This window comes from Lathamus discolor, chromosome 6 (genome assembly GCF_037157495.1).
Source record: "Lathamus discolor isolate bLatDis1 chromosome 6, bLatDis1.hap1, whole genome shotgun sequence".
Taxonomy (NCBI): Eukaryota; Metazoa; Chordata; class Aves; order Psittaciformes; family Psittacidae; genus Lathamus; species Lathamus discolor.
In genome coordinates, this window is record NC_088889.1 from 60,751,899 (window position 1) to 60,777,305 (window position 25,407).

The 25,407-nt window shown below is 40.2% G+C and overlaps 1 protein-coding gene across 1 annotated transcript in view; it reads left to right on the top strand.

The window, feature by feature from the left end:
* The first annotated feature begins 794 nt into the window (after window positions 1–794).
* FAR1 (fatty acyl-CoA reductase 1) overlaps window positions 795–25,407 on the top strand; it is a 35,033-nt gene continuing 10,420 nt past the window's right edge. Inside the window, exons 1-9 of the mRNA XM_065683100.1 lie at window positions 795–930; window positions 12,646–12,840; window positions 15,525–15,700; window positions 18,292–18,471; window positions 19,835–20,012; window positions 21,026–21,070; window positions 21,188–21,306; window positions 21,803–21,870; window positions 23,270–23,441. Of these exons, the coding sequence (XP_065539172.1) occupies window positions 12,652–12,840; window positions 15,525–15,700; window positions 18,292–18,471; window positions 19,835–20,012; window positions 21,026–21,070; window positions 21,188–21,306; window positions 21,803–21,870; window positions 23,270–23,441 (1,127 nt within the window). The 5' untranslated portion in view covers window positions 795–930; window positions 12,646–12,651. The remainder of the gene's footprint in view (window positions 931–12,645; window positions 12,841–15,524; window positions 15,701–18,291; window positions 18,472–19,834; window positions 20,013–21,025; window positions 21,071–21,187; window positions 21,307–21,802; window positions 21,871–23,269; window positions 23,442–25,407) is intronic.

Sequence of the window (25,407 nt, forward strand, 5' to 3'; positions counted from 1 at the left end):
AAGAAGAGAACATCTGTGCAATATTTTGTTGTGAAACAGCATATGGTGACAGGGCATGGCATAATAGCATGTTGCTCTTCAGTCTATTTGGTAACAAATGGCAAGGGGAGTGCAATGATGTTTGTAGCACAGATACATAATATGCTGATAACATTGACGTTGCGCATGCAGCACTGCTCGGGGTCCTCAGGCATTAGGCTTGTAATTACAAGCTGTCAAAAACGTCTCCGGTGTTGCGACTGTGGCAACGCCAGCTCCGTGTGAAGGGTTCGCCCCTGCCCGAGGCGCTCTGCTCCCCTCACGACTGGGCTCGCTCCTACGGAGGCCGTGGTTGCTTTCCGTACCCTCGGTTGGGTTTGGATCTTTTGGCTGACTGCAACTGGAACTGGCTTATTATCTCCGCGCTTCAGAAACGCGACAGCCGCCACCGAAACGGGCGTGGCGGCTGGCGTTGGGCGCTCACCTCCGGAGCCGGACGCACGCACACGGCAGCGTGCTGAGCCCCTTCGGCTCGCGTGCGGCGGGACCCGCAGCGCAGCCTCCAGCAGGCCCGGCGGGCACCGCGAGGGGGCGGCGGCGAGCCACCACCACCGCGGCAACGCCGCGGGCCCGGGTTGGTGCCCCCCCCGCCCCACCGTGCGCAGGCCGCATGGCGGCGGCTGCAGGGGGTCACGCGCGGCCCCGAGGCGGCGACGCAGAACTCGCCCCCCCGCGCGCCCGGCCGCGGCACTGGGCGGGGCTCCTGGCAGCCGCCAACCCCCGTCGTCCTCGTCCCACCGAGCGGCGGAGCCAGGAGCCAATAGGCGGGCGAGTGCTGTGTGCGTAACGGCCAACGGGAGCGGCTTCTTCAGGACCGCTGCCCGAGCCCCTCAGAGCAGCGGGGTACGGAGCGGAGCAGCGGAGCTCGGAGGGGTACGCCGCCCGGAGCAGGTAACGGCCGCCGGGGCGGGCTCGGGCTGGGCCGCTCCATCTCCATCCTCTCCTGTGGGCCGTGAGGGGACGCGAAGGGAGCCAGCCACCGTCGTGCGTTGTGGGGAGGCTGCCGGAGGGGGAGGGAAGGAGGGGCGCATTCGCCGGAGGCGCGGAGCGCTGAGGTGGGGTGGTGGCGGGCAGACCGCCAGGCCGGAGACGCGTTACAGGCGGAGAAGTCGATGCTTGGCGGAGGGGGAGCACCGAGCGGCCGTCAGGGCCCCCCCGGGCTGCGCTTCGCGTGGGTGAGGCTGGAGGCCCCGGAGTCTGCGCCGGCCTCTCCACCTGCCCTGGGGCCTCGCGACAGGCATACCACCCATCTGCCCCTGCCCCGCCGCCCGCCTCTGCGCCCTGCAGCGCTGTATGGGCCTCTTCCGAGCAGCGGCGCGCCCGCTTTTCCTGCGGAGCAGCTCAGACTTCCCCTAGCTCCGGCCGTATCACTACGGCAGTTCCCCTTTCCCAGAGCCTGTGGGGTTGCGGCTAGCGCAGGAAATGGCCTTATAAGAAAAGGCCACAAGTTTCTCTCTCCCGCGCAGAAGAATGTGCGGGGAAGAGAACCAAAGTGGTCCGTTTCTTTAAACAGGAGTACCAGGGCAATTGGTCCATGCGTCAGGAAATCGTAGATTAAAAGCTGTGGTGGCTCTTGGTGTGTGCAGCCGCCCGTGACTCTGGGTGGGGGCTTGGAGTCCTTGGGGAGCAAGGAGTCGCGTGGGTCTGCAGATAGAGTTTGTTGAGTGGAGTTTAAAGTGTGGTTAATCGCAGAGATGTACTGGTAGGTAGCAGACTTGTAATTGAAACCAGCTTGAATCCCATGGAAAGAAAAAACTTTAATTTCTTTTAACCTACTTACGCTTAATTAGATTTAACCTACTACGGCTTTAGCAACTGGAAGTTTTTGATATTTTCATAACTGCTTCAGTAATAATTAAAGTAGAAGTGGAGCATTGTTCCATTATTAGCGGGAGTTGTATTCCACTGTATTGTAACAGGCTAGAATTTCTTGACCCCCAAATTCCCCAATTTGTGTATCATGTCTGTGTTTCATAATGGAGATACCATTATTTTGGCAATCTGGATATTAGGTATATAATTCTAGGATTTTCACTGCTTTTCTACCCTGTTTTTGATCCCTCCTCAAATATAGATGGCTTTAAAATCCACCATTTCCCCATCGAAACCCTCTCACAACTGGATATGAAAGGTTGACTTTGCAGGTGTTGGGTTTTTTTTCTCTTAGCTGTTACAGAACTATAAAGCAATATGCAAATCTAGGTCTAACTTTTTGCTGCAAGTACTTAATCTTTATTTACCTTGTGCTGGACTGCAGCTCTAACAGAGTTTTGCTAGAGACAGTTTTAACAGTAAAAGCCCAATGGGGCAGTCACGTAGTTTAATGTAGAGGTATGTTTTAGAAATTATCAATATTTTCCCTTCCTGTAGCTACAAAACCGCTAACCTGTTGATATTTTCATTATCCTAAGCAGCCAATACTCATCAATAAAAAGTTAGTATTGAAGCAAAACTGTACCTGTAATAGAAAAGGGGTTATCTTTATTTGGTGTTTATAATGCCTCAGACTTTGAAAAGGTACAGGACATCTACTAGCCAGAGGTGGGCAGAGAGCATCACTAAGTGTTGGTTTCACAGTGCAAGTCCTGACAGCTTGCCATGATTCTGCTTAAAAGAAGTGATCTTTGACAGCTGAAGTCATAGATGTCTTGAAATACCTCTATTAAGGTTAATCCTGCAGATGGAGAATCAAGCCCTCCATAGGACCTCTTAGCTCCTGAAAAGCCAAACTGAATCTCTTCCTGACCACTATGAAGCAAAGGGTCCTTTGTCATCTTCTTGTTTGAGTTCTAGCTCTTGTAGGAATTTACAGTTCTGCCCAAGCACTGTGCTTCCAGTGCTTGGAAGGGCTGTACCACAAAACAAAATGGTTATCCATCAATTTGGAAAGTTTAATCAAGCGCTAGGGAATGTAGAGATGCTGAGGACACAGCTTTATTATTGCAGTGATTTTGGGTTTGGTTAGCTTCTCCAGCCAGAAAATGTATTTTGTGTGCATGTTTGGGGTTTTCTGTCACAAAATAGTGCTTGCAGAAGGCCTGTATTCAGTACAGTATGCCTGTTACTTGTCTGCAGGAAGCAGAGCTGAAGCAAGCAAACCTAAAGCAAGCAAACAAAAACTTCTGAGGCAGAACCAGTATCATCAAAACTTGTACTTGGTTAGTTTGGTACTTTGTCTATAGGTGGAAGACTTACCTTACGTAATCATTTAATGGCTGGGCTTGGTTAGTACCTTCATATATGTCCATATTGTTTCTCCAAGTTGCAAATTCTGAGCCTTGAAGTAATACAGTCCTCCAGCTATTATTTATTTAGCCTCAATGCTTCTAAAGTTTGAAAGCTGCAGGCTATGCTAACAAATACCATTTCTCTGAATAGGATATTTGCCTTTGTTTCTGAGTGTCTTCAACCCAGGGTTTATAGTAATGCCCTTTTTGTAAAATGGTCTTTGCCTTCTTTCAGCTTTCTCCAAACTTTCTCAAAGAATGTGTGACTTTATTAATGTACCTATTACTTTCTTTCTTAAGGTGTGGTTTGAAAGGCTGTGTGTAATAGGTCTTGCTAAGCTGCTGTTTGGTAGCTCTGTATACACTACATTATGCCAACCTTTCTCCATGTTGCTCAGCTTCATGTTTGCAAATTTATAGGGCTTCTTGTGCAATAGACATAATTGAGAGATCTAAGTAACATCCATTAGCATAAACGGGACTTAAGATTGGAGCCTTCAGCATCTACATCATCAGTATCAGCTACAGGAGTGGAGTGAACACCTCTGTTCTTCCAAGAGAGGCTTTAGGCATCCTGCTTAACTGACATTCACTTCTGTTTGTTCTGTTTGTAGGACAGGTTGGCAGTCTGTTAGTAAAATTTGCTTTAACTGTCTGTATTTAAGCTATTTTTAAAGTTAAGAAGATTGTGAAAATGGGGTTTTATTTTTTTACTGCTTTCCCCCTACATTTGTGGAAAAAGGAAAGTGTGTGGGTGATGGTGGTTCTTTTTTAAAGAAGGTGGTTAGTCGAGTACAACTTGATAGAGCAGTTGTCAGATAAATGAATTATTTTTAGGTTTCAGAAGAATTATCGGTAATTTCTGCAGGAACGTAATGGGAGAGGAAATATCTGTATTGATTTGCATTGTAAAGCCGTTGAATTGCACCATGTTAAGAAGCTGCATCATTTGACTGCAGTTTTGCAAGAATTTTGAAGTGGCTCATTTAAACATTAAAGCATCAAGTTCTTGGTTATAGTTGTGGAGGACTTGAGATTTAAAACTCGTAAATTACAGTTAACTCTTTTACAGCTGTCAAACAGCTCACCAGCTGTGACTGTGCTTACTATGTGTCTTTTACTGTGATGGCAATAGAAGTTGGAATGTGGGGAAATATAATCAGGGGTATTGGAGTATTTTGTTACAGTATTATAGTGAGTAAGCTTTCATGTGCATGTGTCAAATATGTATTAGGATTTCTTTTGTGTTTGTTGGGTTTTTGTTGAGTTTTTGGTGTTTTATTTTCCTTCACTGTAAGTCTTCTGTTAAGAAACTCTTTAGAGGAGCTGAGAGGATCAGGAAGGCTGATTTTTTTTTTTTTTTTTTTTGGATTTTCTTTTTCAGTTGTAAAAGGCATGGACAAGTATGGTAGGAGTCTGGAAGTATTGATTCCTAGGATTTTAAAATCATTGTGTAACATGTGCCATAAAATGTGGCTCAAGCCTTCTCACTCCTTAATGTAATTTAAAAGATGGGAGAAATGTGAGTTTGGGGTGTATTTGTGGTGAGGTGTTTTTGTTTTTTGTTTGTGTGGGTTTTTTTTATTTATTAAGTATTTTGATTGTAAATGCTTAAATAATTTAATCATACATGCTAAGGCAATCTAGTAAGGACTGGTTCCGATGGCTCATCTTGTCCTTCTGATCTTTTAAAGAGAATGCAATTGCATGTACATTTTTTGGGTACCTCTCATTGTCCTGTCTGATCAATGAGAGGAATGTGAATCTGGGTTTTTATTACCTAGGTTTGTGCCTAAACAGTGAAACTAAAAAAAACAATGAGCCACTTGAATGTTTGCTGTTCGCCACCCCTGCCCCCCACCACTCACACTTGAGTTTTGGCTTTCCTCTCCCAGCAAAATGACAGTATCACAGTAACAACTAGAGCAATAACCCTGCTGTTGCTGCTAAGGCTTTTGTGAGTGGTAACCTGGACTGTCAAGGCTAAATTGATGCCTTTGACTTAATGCAATGAATAAGAATTGAGTGATTTTTGTAGCTTCAGTTTACGTAGCAGCCAGAACTGTGTTACTCTCTGCATTATGTTGTAGGCAAGATCTTCAGACAGGTTTTGTTCTCCTTTCAGGGTTACGTAGCTGCCTTGATGGACAGTGAACCTTTATCTTGTCCTTTCATAACTGAAAGCAGAAGTGAGTTTTCAAATGTGGATTTCTAATTAGCTTAGATAAAATAATCTGGAACTGTGTTCCTGTTCAGCAAATCTTGAATCTGCCTGCTTCTTGTTATCTTAAATGTGTTTGAGAGCTGTCTGGATATGTGTTAAACATGTTTTCACATGAAGCGAGAATGGAGTGTAGTGAATGTTCTTGTGTGGTATGTGGCTTTACTATAATAGCTTAATTTCTGAACTGATAGAAGCTTTTTGTGCTGCTTGGAGAAATCAGATTAATTACACCAAAAGAGATTTTTTTTTCCAACGTGCACTTAAGACTAAGCTCAAACAGTAAACAATGCAGAAAAATGTCAACTCATAACCTAATTACAGAGGGATGCTAAAACCCTTTTACTTTGTTTTAGTTCACTTTCAGAGGAGGGACTTACTGTGGAAGACACGTAATTACAGTAAAGCAAGGGACTGCTCTAGTACTTTGAGAACAGAGGACTTGCTACTCAAAAGCAATTGTAAGTCATCTGGAACAGAATGTCTCTGAGTAGAAGCATAAGTGAATGGAGATCTGTAGTAAAATCAGAATTTTGGCTGAAAGAACATGTCTTAACATGTACATAAGAAGTATCTGTGTAGCCACATTCACTGAATACCTCTAGTAACAAAGCTCTACTGGGATCAGCTCAGCAGTGGCTCACACTGAGGTCAGGTTCCCCTCAGTAAGACTAAAGGATTAGAAAAGGTTAAAGACACCATGATTTCAGACACAGCCCTGACTTCAAAGTATCTTACTTTCACAAGGGTGTCTTCAAATGGCAGATGAAATGGTTTCTGGGTTGGGCTGAGTTCTGCTAATAAATTATTGGGTAGTCATGAGTTGCTCCAAATTCACCATCTTAAAGCAGTTGAGTGAATACGGTACTTTGGTATTGTCATTGTGGTCTTAAAGGAGATTACAGAACAACTTCTGCTGTCAGTCTAGGTTTTGGTATCAAAATGCACTAGTGCTGTTAAATAATTAATATGCAGTATTAGTTAAGTCTCAGCTAAATTTGATAATGCTCCCTACCTTGAATGTATATACTGCCAAAGATTGTGTTATATACAGGAGGAATGTAACTGGAGCCCACTGCAAGTTGTTTTTTTGTTTGTTTGTTTGTTTTACTTTATCTGGCTTATTTCAGTGGTAAGAATAGTGAGGAGAACAGTTTTTTGGGGTTTTACTAGTAACTCTGCCTGGTATTGTGCTTGAATAGATGTGTGACTTAAAGTGGACAAATCTTTTCATTGGTAGTAGTCTCACTGAACATATTCAAGACTGAAGAATATAACTAGTTTGAAAAGTCTGTTAATTTTAAAAAATTCTCTCAATAAACTGAGTGTTGGCCATATTCCACATACAGCTTTGGGTCTTCTGGTGATATTTATACTACTGTTGTGATGACTTGGGTATAATCTTTCAGATGATTTAATTTTGTTGTGTTTCACTTGTCTTTATCAATGATCTCTACAAGCATGTAGGGTATACATATGGGAACTTACTATGACCCTGAATACGCTGTAGTTACTTGTCAAGAAAGTGTGTAGTAAGACACTTGTATCTGATGTACTAACTGTTGTAAGCCAAAGTTTGGCTAGCTAATATTAAATTAGTGGACTTGATTTGATAGTTCTTCAGAGCTTGGTTGTTCTGAGTAGCTTGCAAACCTGGCAATGTGTTTTCCAGCTCCTGGAGGTGTGTTGAATTTTCTGAGAAGGTTTATCTTGCAGGGGAACTATGTTTTATAGCTAATAAAGAAAATGGCCTTGCAAATGGATAAGCTTGTCTTTCTGCTAGAGGTGGGAAGATTCTGTAATCCTCCATGTGATTGTAAAGTTCGGAATAGGTATGCTTTAAGGTTAACTTACAGCAAAAGCAGTTTAGAGCAGGAAATACTCTGTTCCATCATTTCAGTCTCTACACATCTTGTAAAACAGTATCTTTTGCAGATAAGGTTTCTCAATGGATATAACCTTGGACCGTGAAGACAAACAATCATCTTTTGGTGATATGCTGGGTAGATATTGTCCAAATAGGGCAGATCATTGACCCTTGTGGTGGTTGAAAATGTGGACATTCTGCTGATAGCATTCATTGATTTGCTTTTGTGGAAACAAGGCATCAAACAAAATCAGACATGATATGACCCAGTCTTGACTTTCTGGCAGTAACCTTGTTTAGATGAGTTAAAGGTTACTTCCTTTGTTGCCTGAATTCTTCAGTCTCTCCAGTTCTTATATATGTATACGGTGGTGTTTTTTTTTTCTTTTTCTGTTTGCTGTAGTGTCCATGTTATGGGGCAATTGAAGCTCTAGATGAGGGACTTCTGTAATGATTTTTGTCTGATGTGGATGTGTGCATGTGTGATATTTAAAACAAACCACCACCTGTGATTCATTCAGGTTTGATGTCTAGATGGATTTTATCTCCTGAATATACATAAATGTTTCTGCTCCCGTTTAGACTTTTTTATTGTATTGCTGTTAGTACTAGGTTGAAGCTGGTGAAAGGAAAGGGGGGAAACTGGCTTGTCAGATGGTATTTTTGTAGAACTCTGTGGCCTATTGCTGATGCTTGAGAGGTTGGGAAATACATGTTTCCTGTTTCCTGTGAGCGATAATTGCAAATGGTTGAATTTGGAGGCAGCATCTTGTTGACCTAATGTTTGTTAGTGATAAAATAGAAACTGGACCATTTAATCTCTAACAAGGAGATATGCGCATTCTTTCTAGTTGCTGGAGTTAGCATTTAAGCATGCAATAGAACTGCAGTAGGCTTTCCTGGCACTTGGAAAGCAAATCTTTAAGCATCTTGATTTGTGTTTGGACAAATCTGAAAATTGGTCTTTTTCCTTTTAAAAACAGAATTGTCTCTGTTTTGAGATTTGGACCTCTGAAGCAATGAGTTAAATATTGCTGCAGTAACTAAATCTGAAGGCAAACAGAGCTGCTGTTGTTTGCTCCATAATAGCACTTGCTCAGCTTTGGACACTAGAATTTCTTACAAGATGCGGAATGTTGGCTAGGGTCCTAGAGTGTGGGGTTGGTTTTTTTTGGTTTTTTGGTTGTGGGCTGGTTTTTGTGTTGGGCTTTTTTTGTTGTTTACTGAAGTTCTTAAGAACTCTTGATTTATCAAAGGGCAGCACCCTTCAAATAAGCTGTATCTTTGAAGTGTCATTGTTGATATAGCCCTGAACCTGTGAATTCAGAAGTAACTAGCATCAGTTTCTCTATAGCTGCTTAATAGAAGCTTCCTCTACCAAAGGCTGTTTATCCCTAAAAGTTATCTGGTAGTTTCAGTCATCCCTCTTCTGGAGCAATAATCCTTTACAGAATTTCTGTTAATTCATTCTACTGTCAAATTTCTTTTTTCATGGCAGTTACTACTTGCTAGGTCAAAGAAGTAGCTATGATGTGGGGATTCAGATATTCCATTCCAGACAATTTTGTGATTGCTAAGAGTTACCTGTTTGCATGTTTGAAGAGATAGCTGTTAGCAAGACATTGGATAGCTAGTGGAAATACGTATTGCTGGTTAATAGCTACAACTCAGCTGTTGCAAACATGCAAAAAGATGCACTCCAAAACTAGATAAAACAATTGCTGGCACTTAAACATCAACCTTAAAAAGCTAAATTTGATTTTTACTGTGTTGTCTTCCAGGGTAGGTCTTTAGTTTCTGGACCTACTCAACCTGTTACGTGTTAAATGTAGTTCCTAGTGGAAATTTAGTTTGACCTTTGTTTCTTTAACTTTTTTAAACACAATTATGATGTAGTTCTTTGGTAATTTGCCTCTATAAAGAACTTGAAAATTTAACACTGTTAGTATGCTGTACCTGTAAGATAAGTCCCTTCTGAGTTTAAAAATAAGGGGTTGCCAGCAATGCTATGCTAACTGGCATGTGGAGCTGCATTCTCAGAGAAGGCAGGGAAAGGTAGGTGGAGAATGGGAACATTCTTTCCCCTTTATTCAGTTGAGAGTTTTTTTTTTTTTCCCCTGCTAGAAACACAGACTGTTGATTTCAGACTTTGTTCACACCTAGATTCCATACATTGTTTTTGTCCTTGATTCACACTTGGTGCTTCTAAGCAGACCCCTCATAATCCAAGTGTTTGTTGCTGTAACCTTGGCAGCAATGTTCATCTCTGAAAAGGTCTCCAGTTCTGTTTTCTAGCTAGAATCTTCTAGAGGAATGGAAGTAGAACATAAAAATTAATGTGGAAAAGTGCTATGAATAAAGTCTACCAGAGGCTACTTGTTGCACAACAGGGTAAAGGGAATTGGTGTTGAGTTTCTCAAAGGAAACCTTTCTGTCAATCATGTAGGTGTTGCTGCCTCTTGGATGTGAACATGAGTGAGTGTGCATGTTTGTGTTTAACTGAACCTGTTTCGTCATTGTACATAACCATAGCTTTTGATCTGGATATTTTTTAGGTCTGGCAATTCTGTAAGAGTTTCAGGAAAATAATGACTTTTGGTCAGGTATCAACCTTATACTCCAAGGAGTATGGTCAGAAGTAATTGAGCCAGGGAACTTCCTGATCTCTTCTGGCTGTTTTCTTTATATCTTTTGACCCTAAATACGGACAGATTTTTCAGCTGAAAAGCTGGACCATAGCAACACAGATATTTCCACTGACAGCATAACTTAGTTCATTTTTTTTTTTTCTTTTAGCTTCTAGAAACAGATGTTGGCCTGTAGCACAGGTACTGGGTGTTGTAGCAAGGTTCCTGTGTTTCTGAACCAAAGACTGTCCATGTGAATGGGTTTGCAGACTGAGGACACAGTATTATGTCAGAAGTAGTATTAATCTTTCCTTTGAAGAAGGGCAAGTGAACTTGTGAGGAATAGTGTCATGGTCTTAAGGGGTAACAAATATGAATTATGGCTAAGCAAGTATATTGGCAAGATTATGTAAGAACTGTAACAAAACTGAATCTTGTTTACAAAACCAGTGCAGTAATGATTGCATGAGTTCTCCCTCTTTTGAGGGAACAGTGATCTTATCCTCTATGTGGGAGCTAGCATGCACATTTTTAGGAGGAAATGAAGTTAAATGGTGTATGCAAAGATTCGGAAAATGGAAGCTACAGGGAGGACATACGTGAATAAGCAGAGGGCGTTAATTGTGACTTCAAGAGCCATAGTGAAGACAACAGGTCTGTATCTTACATTGAACAGGAAAAAATGACTCGTAAGCATGCTGTGTCTTGCTCTCCATGGTTTATTGCAGAAGGCATGGTTTGAAATTTGCATTTAAGCCTAAAGTGTGTGGTGAAAGTGGTTTAATGTAAACAGCTTTTTTCTCCTCCATCCATCTCTATAAATCTTATCAGCCTTCAAAGAAACCGTTTTGGATGATATACTGTGGCCAATGGAGATAGTAGTGCTTGTTCTTTTTCTAAACTTGGAACTGTATCCTATTATCAGTTTTTAGATGCTTCGCTAATAAATATGGGAGCTAACGTTGTCAAAGAAGGAAGTCAAAATATTCAGTGTGTTGGACCAAAAAACATAAGACTTTGTACCCCAAATCCTGAAATGGGAGCTTGTGCAGGTGATGACTTGTTTCTGGCAAAGAATCATTTAGAACTTGTTCAGAGGCTTTGCTGTGATACAAGCACATGAAAAGCACAGCCCAATTACTTTAATATGACTGTACCTGAGATGTAGACAAATGTTCCAAAGGCTTTTACATACTTTTCAGGCAAAAAATGCAAATTAAGCCTGTGGTTCTTTACTGCTAACGTAAATCCTGTGTATCCTCTAGTAAGCTCCTGCTTGCAATAGGCTGCCATTTCAAAACAAGTAAGCATATTTAGAAGTTGCATTTCTTTTTCTTCTTGGGTAGTACATGAAAAAAAGGCTCTCTTCCTGTTTAGATATTCAGTTTCGAAATTCTTGTTTAAGAAATGCTACCCATCTGTTTTAAGGCGACGCGCTTTTCTGGGTTTTCTTAGTATCATGGTTTTATGGAATACACAGCTCTTGGTAGTGCTTTCAGTAATGGGTTGCTTGGGGATCTGCTATAGGAGGCTATAGTGAGACTTTCAGTACGTCAGTCTTAAGTCTAATCAGAAAGATAGGTAAAGCATGGTGGAAGTGTATTCATAGTCTACTACAGTGAAAGTAAGCCACTTCTGGGTTATAGTAAAAATTGGTATATTTTACTTACTAGAATGGCTTGAATTTGGTCTGAGGCACAGGTTTAGTTCTAAAGACCATAAGGGTCAAGGTCCAAAGTCTGCATTAGTGTGAGAAATGGCAGCAGATTTGTGCTTAGAAAGTCTTTGTTTCCAGTAGAATTGGACATAATATCCAAGTGGTTGATTAAGGTAGGGGAAAGAAATAAAAATTCTTGTAGTTAACTTAAGCAAAACTTACAACACTTCTGAGCTTTGTGCTGAATTTGAGCAACAAATTTGAGTAACAAACATTTTATTAGGAGGTGTATTTGTGGCAAACTCAAATTGTTTGCGTGAGACTTTGAATCCCTTGCTTGGTGGGGAAGACCCAATAGACTTAATTGGTGGCTAGGTTGGAAGCCTGTATCATCTGTGGAACTGCATGGTGGTTTTTTTGTAATCAATATAGAACCAGCAGATCTCATAGAAAGCAAGTAACTGTACCTCCTCCTTGGTCTAATCTAATTTGTAAGAAGGCTCAGCCTGATACTGACAGGGAACTTTGCTGACACAGACAAAATACCACGGACAGCAATTGGCAGATGCCTCACTCCCTGTCTTCTGTCAATGTATTTGAAGTATCTGCTTGTGATTACATTTTACTGATATGACCTTTGGTTTATGTGGAACGGCCACTTAAAGTTGTGAAGGACCATACACATAGAGGTAAAAATAGACTGAAGTTGTGATACTTTCCTAGACTGAGTGGGTGTCTGATTCCCTAAAACCCTGTTAACAGGAGCAGCTTGCAAGAAGATCTGGGATAACTGTAGTGACCCTGTGGGACTTTCTTTGGAATGTAAAAAAGACATCTTAAAGTACTAGTTGTCAGTTAGGGGGGAAAAAAAAAGCTGTTAAGCATTTCTTTCAGGTATGAGGTTGAATGTTTGCATCTGTGTCACTTATTTATATCTTCTGCAAATCTGAACTCCTAGAAGTTCTTTAATATGCTTTTTTTTTTTTAATATATAAACTTTTATTAAGGTCATAATGGTTTCCATCCCCAAATACTATGAAGGAAAGAACATTCTCCTGACAGGAGCTACAGGCTTCATGGGAAAAGTGCTTCTGGAAAAGCTGCTCAGATCCTGTCCTAAAGTGAAAGCAGTGTATGTCTTGATAAGACCCAAAGCAGGGCAGACAGCTGAAGCGCGAGTCGAAGAAATTACCAGCTGTAAGGTATGTGTCACTCTCAAAGTACATTTTTATCCTTTTTCATGTTCCCATTTCATTTTGAGAACGACTTCGGTTTGTCCAAAGTAAAATACTGTTTTTGAATACTTGTCTTTGTTATTGTTCTAACAAATATACTATCCAAGACCTGGCAGTGCTTTTATAGCTGTTTTTCAAGCTGTTAGCCTCCAGCAAAGCCAGTAGTGGAAAATTATTCTGATTTAATTTAGGCGGAGGGTGGGAAATAGCCCTAGAGGGCAGAGGGGCCCATGACTGTTGGTTGGTATTCAAGGATCACCTGCTACAAGCTCAGGAGCGTTGTGTCCCAACTAGAAGGAAGTGCAGCAGGAGGGCCAGGAGACATCCTTGGATGGATAAGGAGCTGCTGAGGAAAGTTCAGGGCAGGGGGGGGAGAAGAGGGGTATAAAAGGTGGAAGCAAGGGCAGGCAGTCTGGGAAGAATACAGGGATATTGTCCGGGAAGCTAGGCACCAGCTTAGGAAAGCTAAGGCCTGGTTAGAATTAAACTTGGCTAGGGATGTAAAAGATAAAAGGAAGGGATTCTATAGTTACACTGCAAATAAAAGACAGACTAGGGACAATGTAGTCTCCCTCCGGAAGCTATCAGGAGAACTGGCTACCCTGGATTTGGAGAAGGCTGAGGTTCTTAATGACTTCCTTGTCTCAGCCTTCACCGGCAAAGGCTGTGACCACGCCACCCAAGTCTTGGAAGGCAGATGCAGGAACTGTGAGAATGAAGACCTTGGGCCCACTGTAGGAGAGGATCTGGTTCATGGCCATCTTAAGAACCTGAATGTGCAAAGGTCCATGGAATCTGATGAAATCCATCTGCAGGTTCTGAAGGAGCTGGCGAATGAAGTTGCTAAGCCACTGGCCATCATATTTGAAAAATCATGGCAGTCAGGTGAAGTTCCCGATGACTGGAAAAAGGGAAATATAAGCCCCATTTTCAAGAAGGGGAAAATGGAGGATCTAGGGAACTACAGACCAGTCAGTCTCACCTCTGTGCCTGGCAAAATCTTGGAGCACATTCTCCTGGAAGGCATGCTAAGGCACATGAAAAACAACAAGGTGCTTGGTGACAGCCAGCATGGCTTCACTAAGGGGAAATCCTGCCTGACCAATTTGGTGGCCTTCTATGATGGGGCTGCAGAACTGATGGACAGGAGTAAAGCAGCTGATGTCATCTACCTGGACTTGTGCAGAGCGTTTGACACTGTTCCACATGACATCCTTGTCTCTAAATTGGAGAGATATCAGTTTGATGGATGGACCTCTCTGTTGATAAAGAACTGGCTGGATGGCTGCACACAAAGAGTTGTGATCAATGGCTCAATGTCCAGCTGGAGACCAGTAACAAGTGGTGTCCCTTAGAGATCAGTGTTGGGACCGGTCTTGTTCAACATCTTTGTTGCTGACATGGGCAGTGGGATTGAGTGCACCCTCAGCAAGTTTGCTGATGACCCCAAGCTGTGGGGTTCAGTTGACACGCTGGAGGGAAGGAATGCTTCCAGAGTGACCTTGACACGCTTGTGAGGTGGGCTGATGCCAACCTTATGAAGTTTAACCATGCCAAGTGCAAGGTCCTACACCTGGGTTGGAGCAATCCCAGGCACAGCTACAGGTTGGGCAAGAAGAGATTCAGAGCAGCCCTGCGGAGAAGGATTTGGGGTGTTGGTCGATGAGAAAATGAACGTGAGCCGGCTTCAGTGTGCTCTCGCAGCCCAGAAAGCCAACCGTATCCTGGGCTGCATCAAAAGGAGCGTGACCAGCAGGTCAAAGGAGGTGATCCTGCCCCTGTACTCTGAGACCTCACCTGGAGTATTGTGTGCAGTTCTGGTGTCCTCAACATAAAAAGGACATGGAACTGTTGGAAGAAGTCCAGAGGAGGGCCACGAGGATGATCAGGGGACTGAAGCATCTCCTGTATGAAGACAGGCTGAGAAAGTTGGGGCTGTTCAGCCTGGAGAAGAGAAGGCTGCGTGGGGACCTCATAGCAGCCTTCCAGTATCTGAAGGGGGCCTGTAAGGATGCTGGGGAGGGACGCTTCATGAGGGATTGTAGTGATATGAGAAGGGGTAACGGGTTAAAACTTAAACAGGGGAAGTTTAGATTAGCTAAAAGGAAGAAGTTCTTTACTGTGAGGGTGGTGAGGCACTGGAATGGGTTGCACAGGGAAGTTGTGAATGCTCCATCCATGGCAGTGTTCAAGGCCAGGTTGGACAGAGCTTTGGGTGAGATGGTTTAGTGTGAGGTGTCCCTGTCCATGGCAGGGAGGTTGGAACTAGATGATATTAAGGTCCTTTCCAACCCTAACTAGTCTCTGATTCTATGCTTCTGTGTTCAGCTGTAACGCAGAACTGAGAAGTAAAACATCCGAGTTAAAACTTGCTAAGAGAATATGTTATCAAGTGCAAGAGACAGTGTGGACTGGAAGTTGAGGTAGAATCACAGAGTAGTTTGGGTTGGAAGCACAACTTCATCACTGATCATGTTTATAGAAGTTGGTAACATGTAGTAGTGTTCCTAATGCACTTTTCTAATTTGCTGATCATCTTGAGAAATACGATGGTATAATTCTGTGTAGGCAGACAGTGTTTCCCACTCAAATAAAATGTGTATCTCTTCACTTGCTGTTAGTTTGAATTTTTTACTCGTTTTGTTTCACAGCTGTTCGACAGGTTGAGAGATGAGCAACCGGACTTCAGAGCAAAAATAATTGTAGTCGAGAGTGATCTTACACAGCCTGAACTGGACCTTAGCGAACCAATCAAGGAAGAACTTATAGAATGCATTAATATTGTATTCCATTGTGCTGCTACAGTCAGATTCAATGAAACACTAAGGTGAGTCTAAAATTCTGCAGCCTCTGCTCTGGTAAACCAATTGTGATCAAAGGGAGTGGGGGTAAATCGGGTATCTGCATAATCTTGCAAATGTTCAGCCTGTCAGGCTACTTCATGTCCCCTGTTGTTTGTGTGTTTGGTCAATTCCGTGATGCCCCTTAATGTAATCTTTTCCCCAAAACTTACCTTAAGCTGTTGGGTTTTCAGTTTTTACCCTTAGGAAGGTTGAGGCATATTATAAAGCCTGCTTTGCCAGAGGTTAGAATTACTCTATTCAACATGGAAAAGTTCTTAGCTTTTTAAAGCTGTAGGGAAAAAGCCAAATCCATTATTAGGACTTAGCAAAACTACAAGAGTATTTTATTTAGTTTCTACAGCCCCTCTAGGTTTTGTGTGGTTGGGTTGGTTTGGTGTGTGTGGTTTATTTCATGGTTTGTTTTTTTGTTGTTTTTTTTTTTTTTTTAAACTAAATTCTGTTGCCTGAACTTCAGTCTTTTTGAAGGGAAGCTGTTGAAGGGGCTAAGGAACACGTTGCTATTCTGAGTTTTCTTAACATCATGTGTTGCTCTGATGTCTAGGATGGGTAGAAAGGATGCAAACAAGCTGGAGCTCTAAGTGCTGTGCAAACTGGTAATATTAGAGCTTTTTTCGTAATGTGTGAAAGGGAACACAAAGTATTCCTTTAGATTACCTTATCAGAAGGGGAATGCGCATTTCAGAAGATGACTTTAGGGCAAAACTGTACGTTGAAGTTACTGCATTTGCTCTCTGCCTGGTAAGCAAACAGGAGAATAAAGACTGCTCAACCTTCTCCATGTCTTTAGAAAGTCCTTCATTAAGAGGAGTGGAGGTTTGCATGGGAGGGAGTAGGGAGATGAAGATGCGCATGGAGAAAAATGAAAACTAAAATGTTGAAAGCTTTAATTTTTGTACAAAAGATCTAGTATGGAGATCCTGGAGAAAGGAGTACTAGAAGCCAGAAAAGATGGTATTTGCCTTCTTTTTTTTTTCTCAAAAAAATGTTTGATTCAGTGTTGAAATACTGAAATAAATATCCAACTTGGGTAAGTCACTTTTGTGAGGAATAGCTCCATTTTGGGGGGTGAGTAGAGCAACTTTGAGATAAAACATTTGTCAACTTGAGTTGTTATGAAGGCTGGTATTACCCCTCTCAAAATACCATACCGTATGCTGAAACTTCTTAAGGTCTTAAGGTAGACTGTTTATCACTGGTTTATAGTCTTGAAATGTTTAGGAACAGCAAAGCTGACAGAAGTCCAGATGGACTTAAAAACAATTTGAAAGACTGGTGGAATGGGGTCTTGGTACAAAAAAGCCTTTGTCAGTTTCTACTTTCTTGATGGGCCCAGTATGTTTAGCGAAATGGAAAATATAAGTGTTTCTTAGGTGTTCTGGCCTTATCGGTTCCCTAACCGATGTGCTGGAATGATTGGAGGAACCTTACAACTCTGAAGACTGCCTAGAGCAACCTTCATCAGATACTTAATGGGAACAAAATGCTTGGCTTGGGGACAGTGGTAGGAATAAAGTAAAGAAAGCATAATACTTAGACTTATTTTGGAACTTTTCCCTATTTGTAATTGCTGTATAATTCTTTATCCTGAAGTGGTGCATAGTGATTATGCATGCCTTCCTTTGACTTCTTGAAAGAGGCAGTGAAGACTGAGAGCAATACCTTTATCTAAAAAGCCCCAAACAGACAAAAGAGGGTTAAAAACAAAAAACAACTACCAAAAAACCTCAAAACACCTGTCCTCCCCATTTCATTTAGAAGTAATATTTTCCATTTATACTAACTGCTTTGGAGTAGTGGCCCCCTTCTCCTGTCACCCCAGTGCTTCAGTAATAGTGTAATAAATTGGACTTAATGCTTATTTGGGGGAATCAAGAGTGCTTTCGTGGGTTGTTCTGTTTTTCTTTTTAATGTAACATTTCATTGTAGAGACTTTAATAAAGCTTTATTTGGCTGTATTCTCAAAGCTTAGTTGATTAATACAGTGTATACAAGACAACTAGCTCCCAAAGTAAGTTTTATATGCTGGAAAGGATATCTGAATTGTATAAAATAATCATGGCAGTTAATCAGTAAGCTGTATTCTGGTGGGGATTGTAGGGAAATGCCTATTCTTCTACAGTGTCCTTAAGTATACTATTTTAATAAGAAGCTGTGAAGTTGGAGGGTTAAAGTGTGGTGGTTCTTTTCTTGAACTAGGAAGTTGAAGTGCATTTTATGGCAGCTAGGTGTTTCATTGCATTATTCCCATTTAGGATTAGGATTTAGCTTGAGGAGAATCAAAGGTATGCTGACTGTCCCAATCTGGTATTGGAGTGTGAAGAAAACCAGAATAAAACTTAAAGTAATACTGAATATTGAGAGATGCTCTAGGTGAGGCTGTGTAGCATGTTGTTTTAAGAAAGTTAGGATGCTGTCCATGCTGCTTTTTTGGGGAGGGTGTATTTAAGAATATTTTATTTGCCCATCACTGAGGCATTTAGGAGTGAGTTGAGTAGCTGAGCTTTTGTGGCTTATGTCTTGCTGTCTGCTAATCAAGTTTCTGTTTAATCAACAGAGATGCTGTTAAGTTAAATGTGACTGCCACACAAGAGCTCCTCTTCTTGGCACAGCGAATGAAGACGCTGGAGGTGTTCATACACGTTTCAACTGCCTATGCATATTGCAATCGAAAACAGATTGAGGAAGTAGTTTATCCACCTCCTGTTGATCCCAGGAAACTGATGGATTCTCTTGAGTATGTGTTATGTGTTATGAAGCTATTGCAGTAAGCTGTAACAACTTGTTTCCTAGTAATGAAGTACTAAAAGGTGCTTAGGAACCTGAAAGATTAAATCAGCTTACACTGACCTGTAAGTCTGACAGCATGGCTGACACTTCAGTTTTCTGGGAAGGAGATGGTTTAAGGTTCTATTATCCATTCTGTGTAAGAGAAGTGTGAAATTAAAAGGAACTAATAAAAAAGTAAAGTATCTTTTATCTTGCTATTATAGATGGAAAGCACTAACATTAAAAGCGAATGAGCTACTACTTAGAACGCGCATTGAACCAACCTTCTAGTTTTTTCTTTTATGATGTTGACTTTAAATACACTTCCGAATGAGAACTTTTTTTTTCTCTTCACAAGCAGGGTAACTGAAACTGGCTGGTTTGGGTTGGGACAGCTGTCTCTATTTTAGAACCCATGGCAATGAGGGGAGGCTTTTGTAAACTTACATGAGAGTGATCTCTAGCCAACAGCTGACTGAAACGCATAGAAATGGATCTGTTGTGTCCCTTTCTGGGTTTTTCTACACCTCTTCCTAGCCCAGTTCATATCATGAGGGAGTCTGCATGTCATCTTTGTAAGAGAACACTGGTGAATAACAAAGTCAGCTAAATTCCATTTATGTAATTAAGATGTTGGGTGATTGAGGCAAATAAAATCCAAGCCTATTTTGAAGTGGAGAACACCAAAGTAACTACAGTTAGAGGCACATCTCTGTGCTTGTGTGCTATGACTGAAGGTTGTTGCATTTTTAAGTACAAAATGCTGAATGAATTGGGATGCAAGCTGAATTTGCAAAACTTTGCTAAATTAAGGGGAGTAACAAGATCAACTTGCTTCAGAGATGGTGTGTGATAGCTTAACACCATAAAGGTACAGGTGATGTTTGTAATGCAGCTGAGATGACTGCTTTGTGGTGGCGTCACTCTCTAAATCATGTAATGATAACTGAGAAGCAGTGTGCCTGTGTTCCAAAGACTAACTTTCTGTGTCCACACTTCTTGTTTGATAACTTAGTTCATAGAATTAGGATTATTGTAAAAGAATATAGAACTTGCTCTATAGTTAGTGTGTAATAAATTAATTATTCTGCCCAAGTAATTAATTAAAGTAATTTGTCCAAGTTATCAAAGAAGCAAATAGTAGTATACCACTCTTAGTGGACACCAAACATGCAATTCTTTTCTCTTTTACTGTGAAACTTGTTTTAATTTCAGTCTGTATCACTTTTTCTTTAAAGTAGAAAGAAATTCATGGTAACTAACAATTACATGTGCCCTCGACTGAAGCAGCATGCAGTAATTTATACTTGCCTCTTATTTTGTTTCTTTAGGTGGATGGATGATGGCCTGGTGAATGATATTACTCCAAAACTGATAGGTGACAGACCCAATACTTACATATATACAAAAGCCTTGGCTGAATATGTAGTACAACAAGAAGGTGCAAAATTAAACACAGCCATTGTAAGGCCATCTATTGTTGGTGCTAGCTGGAAGGAGCCTTTTCCTGTAAGTCATTTTCACTTGGCCATCTTGCTTACAAACTGTAGTACATACTAACTATCCAGTGAGCATTGTAATGGAAAGTATTTTAGGCTATGAAGTTGTGTCAGTTTGCTTCTGGATAACAGCTGTACAAAAGCTGTCAAATACCCTCAAGTTTCTTACATAAGAATACTGTAAGTTACTTCTAGTCATAGAACGCCTGTCACAGTGTGAGATATTATTCTACCTGTGAACTGAATTGTCAGCTTTTTTTGTTGATGATTCTGTGTGTCTTCATCTATTTTTCTCTTCAAGATGCTTTGGTATATCAGTACCTGCAAAGGGTGATTAAGAAAACTGGGGACTGCAGGATGCAAAGATGCTTTGGTTTCACATTTTGACAAACTGTGTAGGCCTAAGTTATGTGGCATAAGTTCTATGTACTGTATGCTATACTGATAGCATATACACTTCCTTCTATAAGGAAAGTCTGTGTTGGAGTCGCTTCTCCACTTCAAGACTGAATATCTCTCAATGTCTCTAAATAATTGCCTTTCATACTTTTTGAGTAGTACAGTAAGTATATAGTGTCTAAATGCTGTCGTTAAAGTTGAAGAAGAATGTTTCCTGTTTGAAAAATGAAAAAACTAATGAAAGATAGCAAAACTGCATATTTGTTTTGTAGGAGTTGCTAGAAGCTTGTCTAAAAAACTTGTAAGCTTGAATACTTTCAACATAAACATATTTATACAGACAATGCCCTACAGTTTGCTCACTGGAAAATAAGCTAGCCTTTTTCTTCAAAGGACCTGTGAATCTACAGGTGGATCTTAAAAAAAGAGTCATAACAATTTATTATATCACCAAATATTGCCATGGAACAACTTAATTTAGAGATATGAAACTTGGTATCTTTCTCCTCTGTGTTCTCTTTTCTTTCCACCCGTTAAGCTTGTAGAAACTTTAGGTTTTCACTTGAAACTGCTGACTTAAGTAACCTCTAACCAAAACCTTTCCCTCCCTGCTGTTTGTAATAGGGATGGATTGATAGCTTCAATGGACCTAGTGGGGTCATCATTGCTGTAAGTACTGAATGTACTTAAATTTTTTCTTCCTTCTGAAAGGCAAGAAAGCTTCATATGACTTACTGGTGGATCTTCTGTCTCTTTTATTTTTGTTGTTGCTGGTTTTCTTTTAAGGCAGGAAAAGGAATTCTTCGAACAATGAGAGCTTCCAACAATGCACTGGCGGATCTTGTTCCAGTAGATGTTGCTGTTAATATGACACTGGCCGCAGCCTGGTATTCTGGAGTTAATAGGTATAACTATATACACACCTGTATAGGTATAAATGAAGAGTATGAAGTATTTTGAAATTATATTGTGTGTGTGTTAATAAATCAGTCTTTGAACATATAATTAGTGTTCTACTGTTCCCTCAGGACAAAGAAATTTAAGTTTCTAACACTATTAGTCCCTCAAAGTGTACCTTCCTTATGGCAAAGAAGACTACATCACCTACTGATACTGTTGTACAAGCTATGCCTGCAAATTCCTTCCTGGGTCTTGTACTCAATACAATTTACAGTAAAGTAGGTGATGATTCTCCGAAAGAAAAGAAATACAAAAGTTAAAAGAGAAAAATACTGGAAGATGATATAGGAAGCAAAAAACCCACTGTGACAGGAGCTTTCTGCTTTATGTAAATGATGCTGTTGAGGGAAAGGATAACTTTTATAAGGGATAAGTTATATCTTGCCTCTTTTTTTCAAAAGGTAGGTTGTCTTCTAACTTCACTTTTGTCTTTCCCTCCAGACCAAGAAATGTCATGGTATATAACTGTACAACAGGTGGCACCAATCCTTTCCACTGGGGTGAAGTTGGTATGCTATGTTTCTTTTCTCATAAGCCTTAATAAATGTTGAATAATACAAGCATAGGCTAGTAGGTGGTATTGCATTTTTATTATTGAAATCAGTATAACAGGCATACCTCTCAATTTTGTAGTGTATTGTGCTTTTTCATTATCTTCCACTGTTAATTCTCTCTCCTTGCAGCATTATCACTGTTTTATTTTGTTCTTGGTTATGTATGTGGTTGTTTTGTTTGGTGGTTTTGGTTGTTTGGTTGGTTTTTGTTTTTTGGTTTTATTTTTTTAAATTCCATTATAATTTAAAGTATGGGATCACTCATTTTTGTTTGGTGCCATGACATAATCTGCAGATTGTGGGTAGTGAGCAGAGTAAAACATTGCACAGAAGAATGATAGTGATGTTGGGTTTAATGTCAACCTTAACAAATGCATGTGGATAAACAGCCCACAATCGCGTTACGTATGTCTGCATAAATTGAGAGGTATGGGAAGAATAGCTTTGCACTTGTGTAGAGTTGGTTTTTTTCTTAAGTTGATTTAATATTCAGATAGTTACATGAGACTTCAACTGTTCATGTACATGGAAAAGTAATCTTTAAGAAAGAATGGCCACCTATTTTCAACTCTTGGATATGCTGACTAGAATGTAACCCAGATGCCAAAAGCTTTGAAATAGTTTTCGTTATAAATAGCAATACAAGCTGGCTGGCATGGTAAAGCTGTTTGTTTGCTTTCAGTTTTTTTAGAAATAGAATTCTTCAGATCATTTTTTTTCTTTAGTACTTAAGTCTGTTTTACTTCTCTCTACTGTTTTGTTCATGCTTTTACTTGCTTTTACCCATTTTTTTATATGTATTTATTTATAAATGTTCTTGCTTCAGCCAAACTTGGAAAATTGCTGACTTAATTTATATCCCAATTTGAGCTGGGTGTTTAAACAGTCTGTAAACAACAGCTTGATGTTATAAGTGGTGGATTTCAACAGGGCTTCTTCAGATACTGATCCTGCATATCTGTTGTGAGGAATTTTCAGGTGTTGGCAGGAGTTTCACATGGAGTCCCATCCTGATTGCCTTTTTCTTAATGGTTAAATATGGATACGTTGTTTTAAATTGCTGTCAGTTTTTGAAAACAGCCTCTAAGGTAGGGAAGAGGAACAAAGAGAGAAGCTACAAGAAAACATTATACTGAAGATGAAGACATAAAAGACCTCTTGATTATAATAGGAACCAGTACAACAGTCTTTCAAGTTAGGCTTATGACTTTTTCGTTTCTGAGAATCTTTGAGAAGTTAGGGTGGCTATTTACATGTTGTACTGATGTAAATATTGTACACTGAAATGTACTTTGAAAACCATTACATTTTACATGGTTATTATCAAAGCTGTTACGCAACTTTTTTTTCTCAGAATACCATGTAATTTCTACTTTCAAGAGGAATCCTCTCGAACAGGCCTTCAGACGGCCCAATGTAAATCTAACTTCCAATCACCTTTTATATCATTACTGGATTGCTGTAAGCCATAAGGCCCCAGCATTCCTGTATGATATCTACCTCAGGATTACTGGAAGAAGCCCAAGGTAATGGTGACTAGATCTGTCTTGTCTGTTCCTCTGACTTTTAAACAAAGCTATGCTTACACTATGATGTATATTGATGATTTTTAGATTTTTTTTTTCTTCCCCTGAATGCTTTGTGACTTAAAACTTGGCCTTTTTTCTCCTGAGAACAGGTCCTTGAATTCAAAGTGACTGAATTTCCTAGGAAAAATGAGGATCTCTTTGTTGGATAGTTTGGGGGTTTGAATAGTTAAGGTAGACTAAATTACAGGATCTAGAAAGTGATGTTTATTTTTGAATAATAAATAGTCAAAATATGTTGATCCTTGTTTTTTCCCACAGGACACCACGTTATGTTGAGTTTCCAGATAAATCCATTAGAAAGTGCAGTAAGGCACCCTAATTTAACTTTTCAATCCAACCCCCTCTTGTATCAATATTGGATTGCAGTCAGCCATACAATGCCTGCATTTTTGCACGATCTTTTGCTCAGATTGACAGGTCATAAACCATGGTAAGAAGGACAGGCCTAAAAATATCTTGCTGGCAAGGTGGCGGAGACATGTGAAGAAGACATGTCATGGGCACTGTCTAGATTTACTAACTACAAGCAATAACAATCCAATGGATGCGTTTCAAAGAGGTTAATGACTGGCTCAACAATGCTGTTCAACATACATCTTGGTTTGGAATCCCAGTCAGTCATTAAACTCTAGAAAGTGGCTTGCATAAAGATTGTTGTTGCTCTTATAAACTGAAAATGGAATGGGAGATGGAGTTGTTAATTACAGGTTATTCCTGTAGATGATACAAACCAACATATCAGATCAAATTGTATCATCTTGACATTCCATTCAGTTTATAATATTTACACTGGTATCTGCCTGACTTCTGCAGTGGTGAAAATGACATAGTTCTGTTAAATAGGCTAAATGAAACTATATAGAAGGAATATAAGATGTCACTTCAATTTGTTTCAGATTTGCCAAGCCATACGATCATAACTCATTACATATGTTTTCAAAAGTGTTTTTCTTCAGTCTGTAAAAAAAAAAAAAAAATCTCCACTCTGGTGACAGTGTATTAACACAAGTGAGTATTCATTCACTGTCCTGTAGTTCAGGTCAGTTGTACAAGGAGGGGAAAAGCTCTCTTAAGAGGCTTGGCAGTGGATCAGTAGAAGGAAGCCATGTAAGGGGTTTGTAGGAGAAAACTTCTCAAAGTGCTTGGGTTCTGTTGTTCCAATCCTACTCAGTAGTCATACAGCAGCCATAGGCTGGAGGCTTCCCACAGCCTCCTGATGGTAGGAGGTTGTGCTAGGAGGTTGTGGAAGATGAAGATATGTTCAAGAGATGTGAGCTTTCCAGATCAAAGGAAGGCTTTGAATGTACAAGTTCCTAGCTTTTAGGTTCTTTTGAAATTTAAAGTTATTATTAATAAAAAAACAATAGAAATTCTGACAGATGTAGAGACCATCAGTCACTAAAAACAGTTACAATATAAATGCCAACCCTGCTGACTTTCAAATGGTTAGGAAGTAGAGCTTCCAGAATCTTGTAAATATTTAAAAGGTGTTCAGTCTTGTAAGTATTTGACTAGTAGGAGTAAAACAAGCTGAGAATAATAGTGTTGTTTAGAATGCTGTTAGCAGTGGGAATGTTGAGTCTTGTTTTTGCTTTTCCTGGAGTTCTTGCTTGATGTCCAAAGATGGAATTTAGGACTTCACCAGTACTAATACAATTGGTGACATTAAATATGTATTTTCTAGCCTATGAATTATTACTGTTAAGATTATTTCAAATTAGTTTAATATAACAGTGGGTGGGTGAGTTTCTTATCATGCGCAAGATTTCCAGTTTGGAGGAAATGTGGGAGATTCAACTAAAGCAAGCTATTATTCATTCACAAAGGTTATTCAAATGCACTTAAAAGAAAAGCCTTTAAGTTTGATACCCAGCCCACTTACAGGAATTTACCTTTCATTACT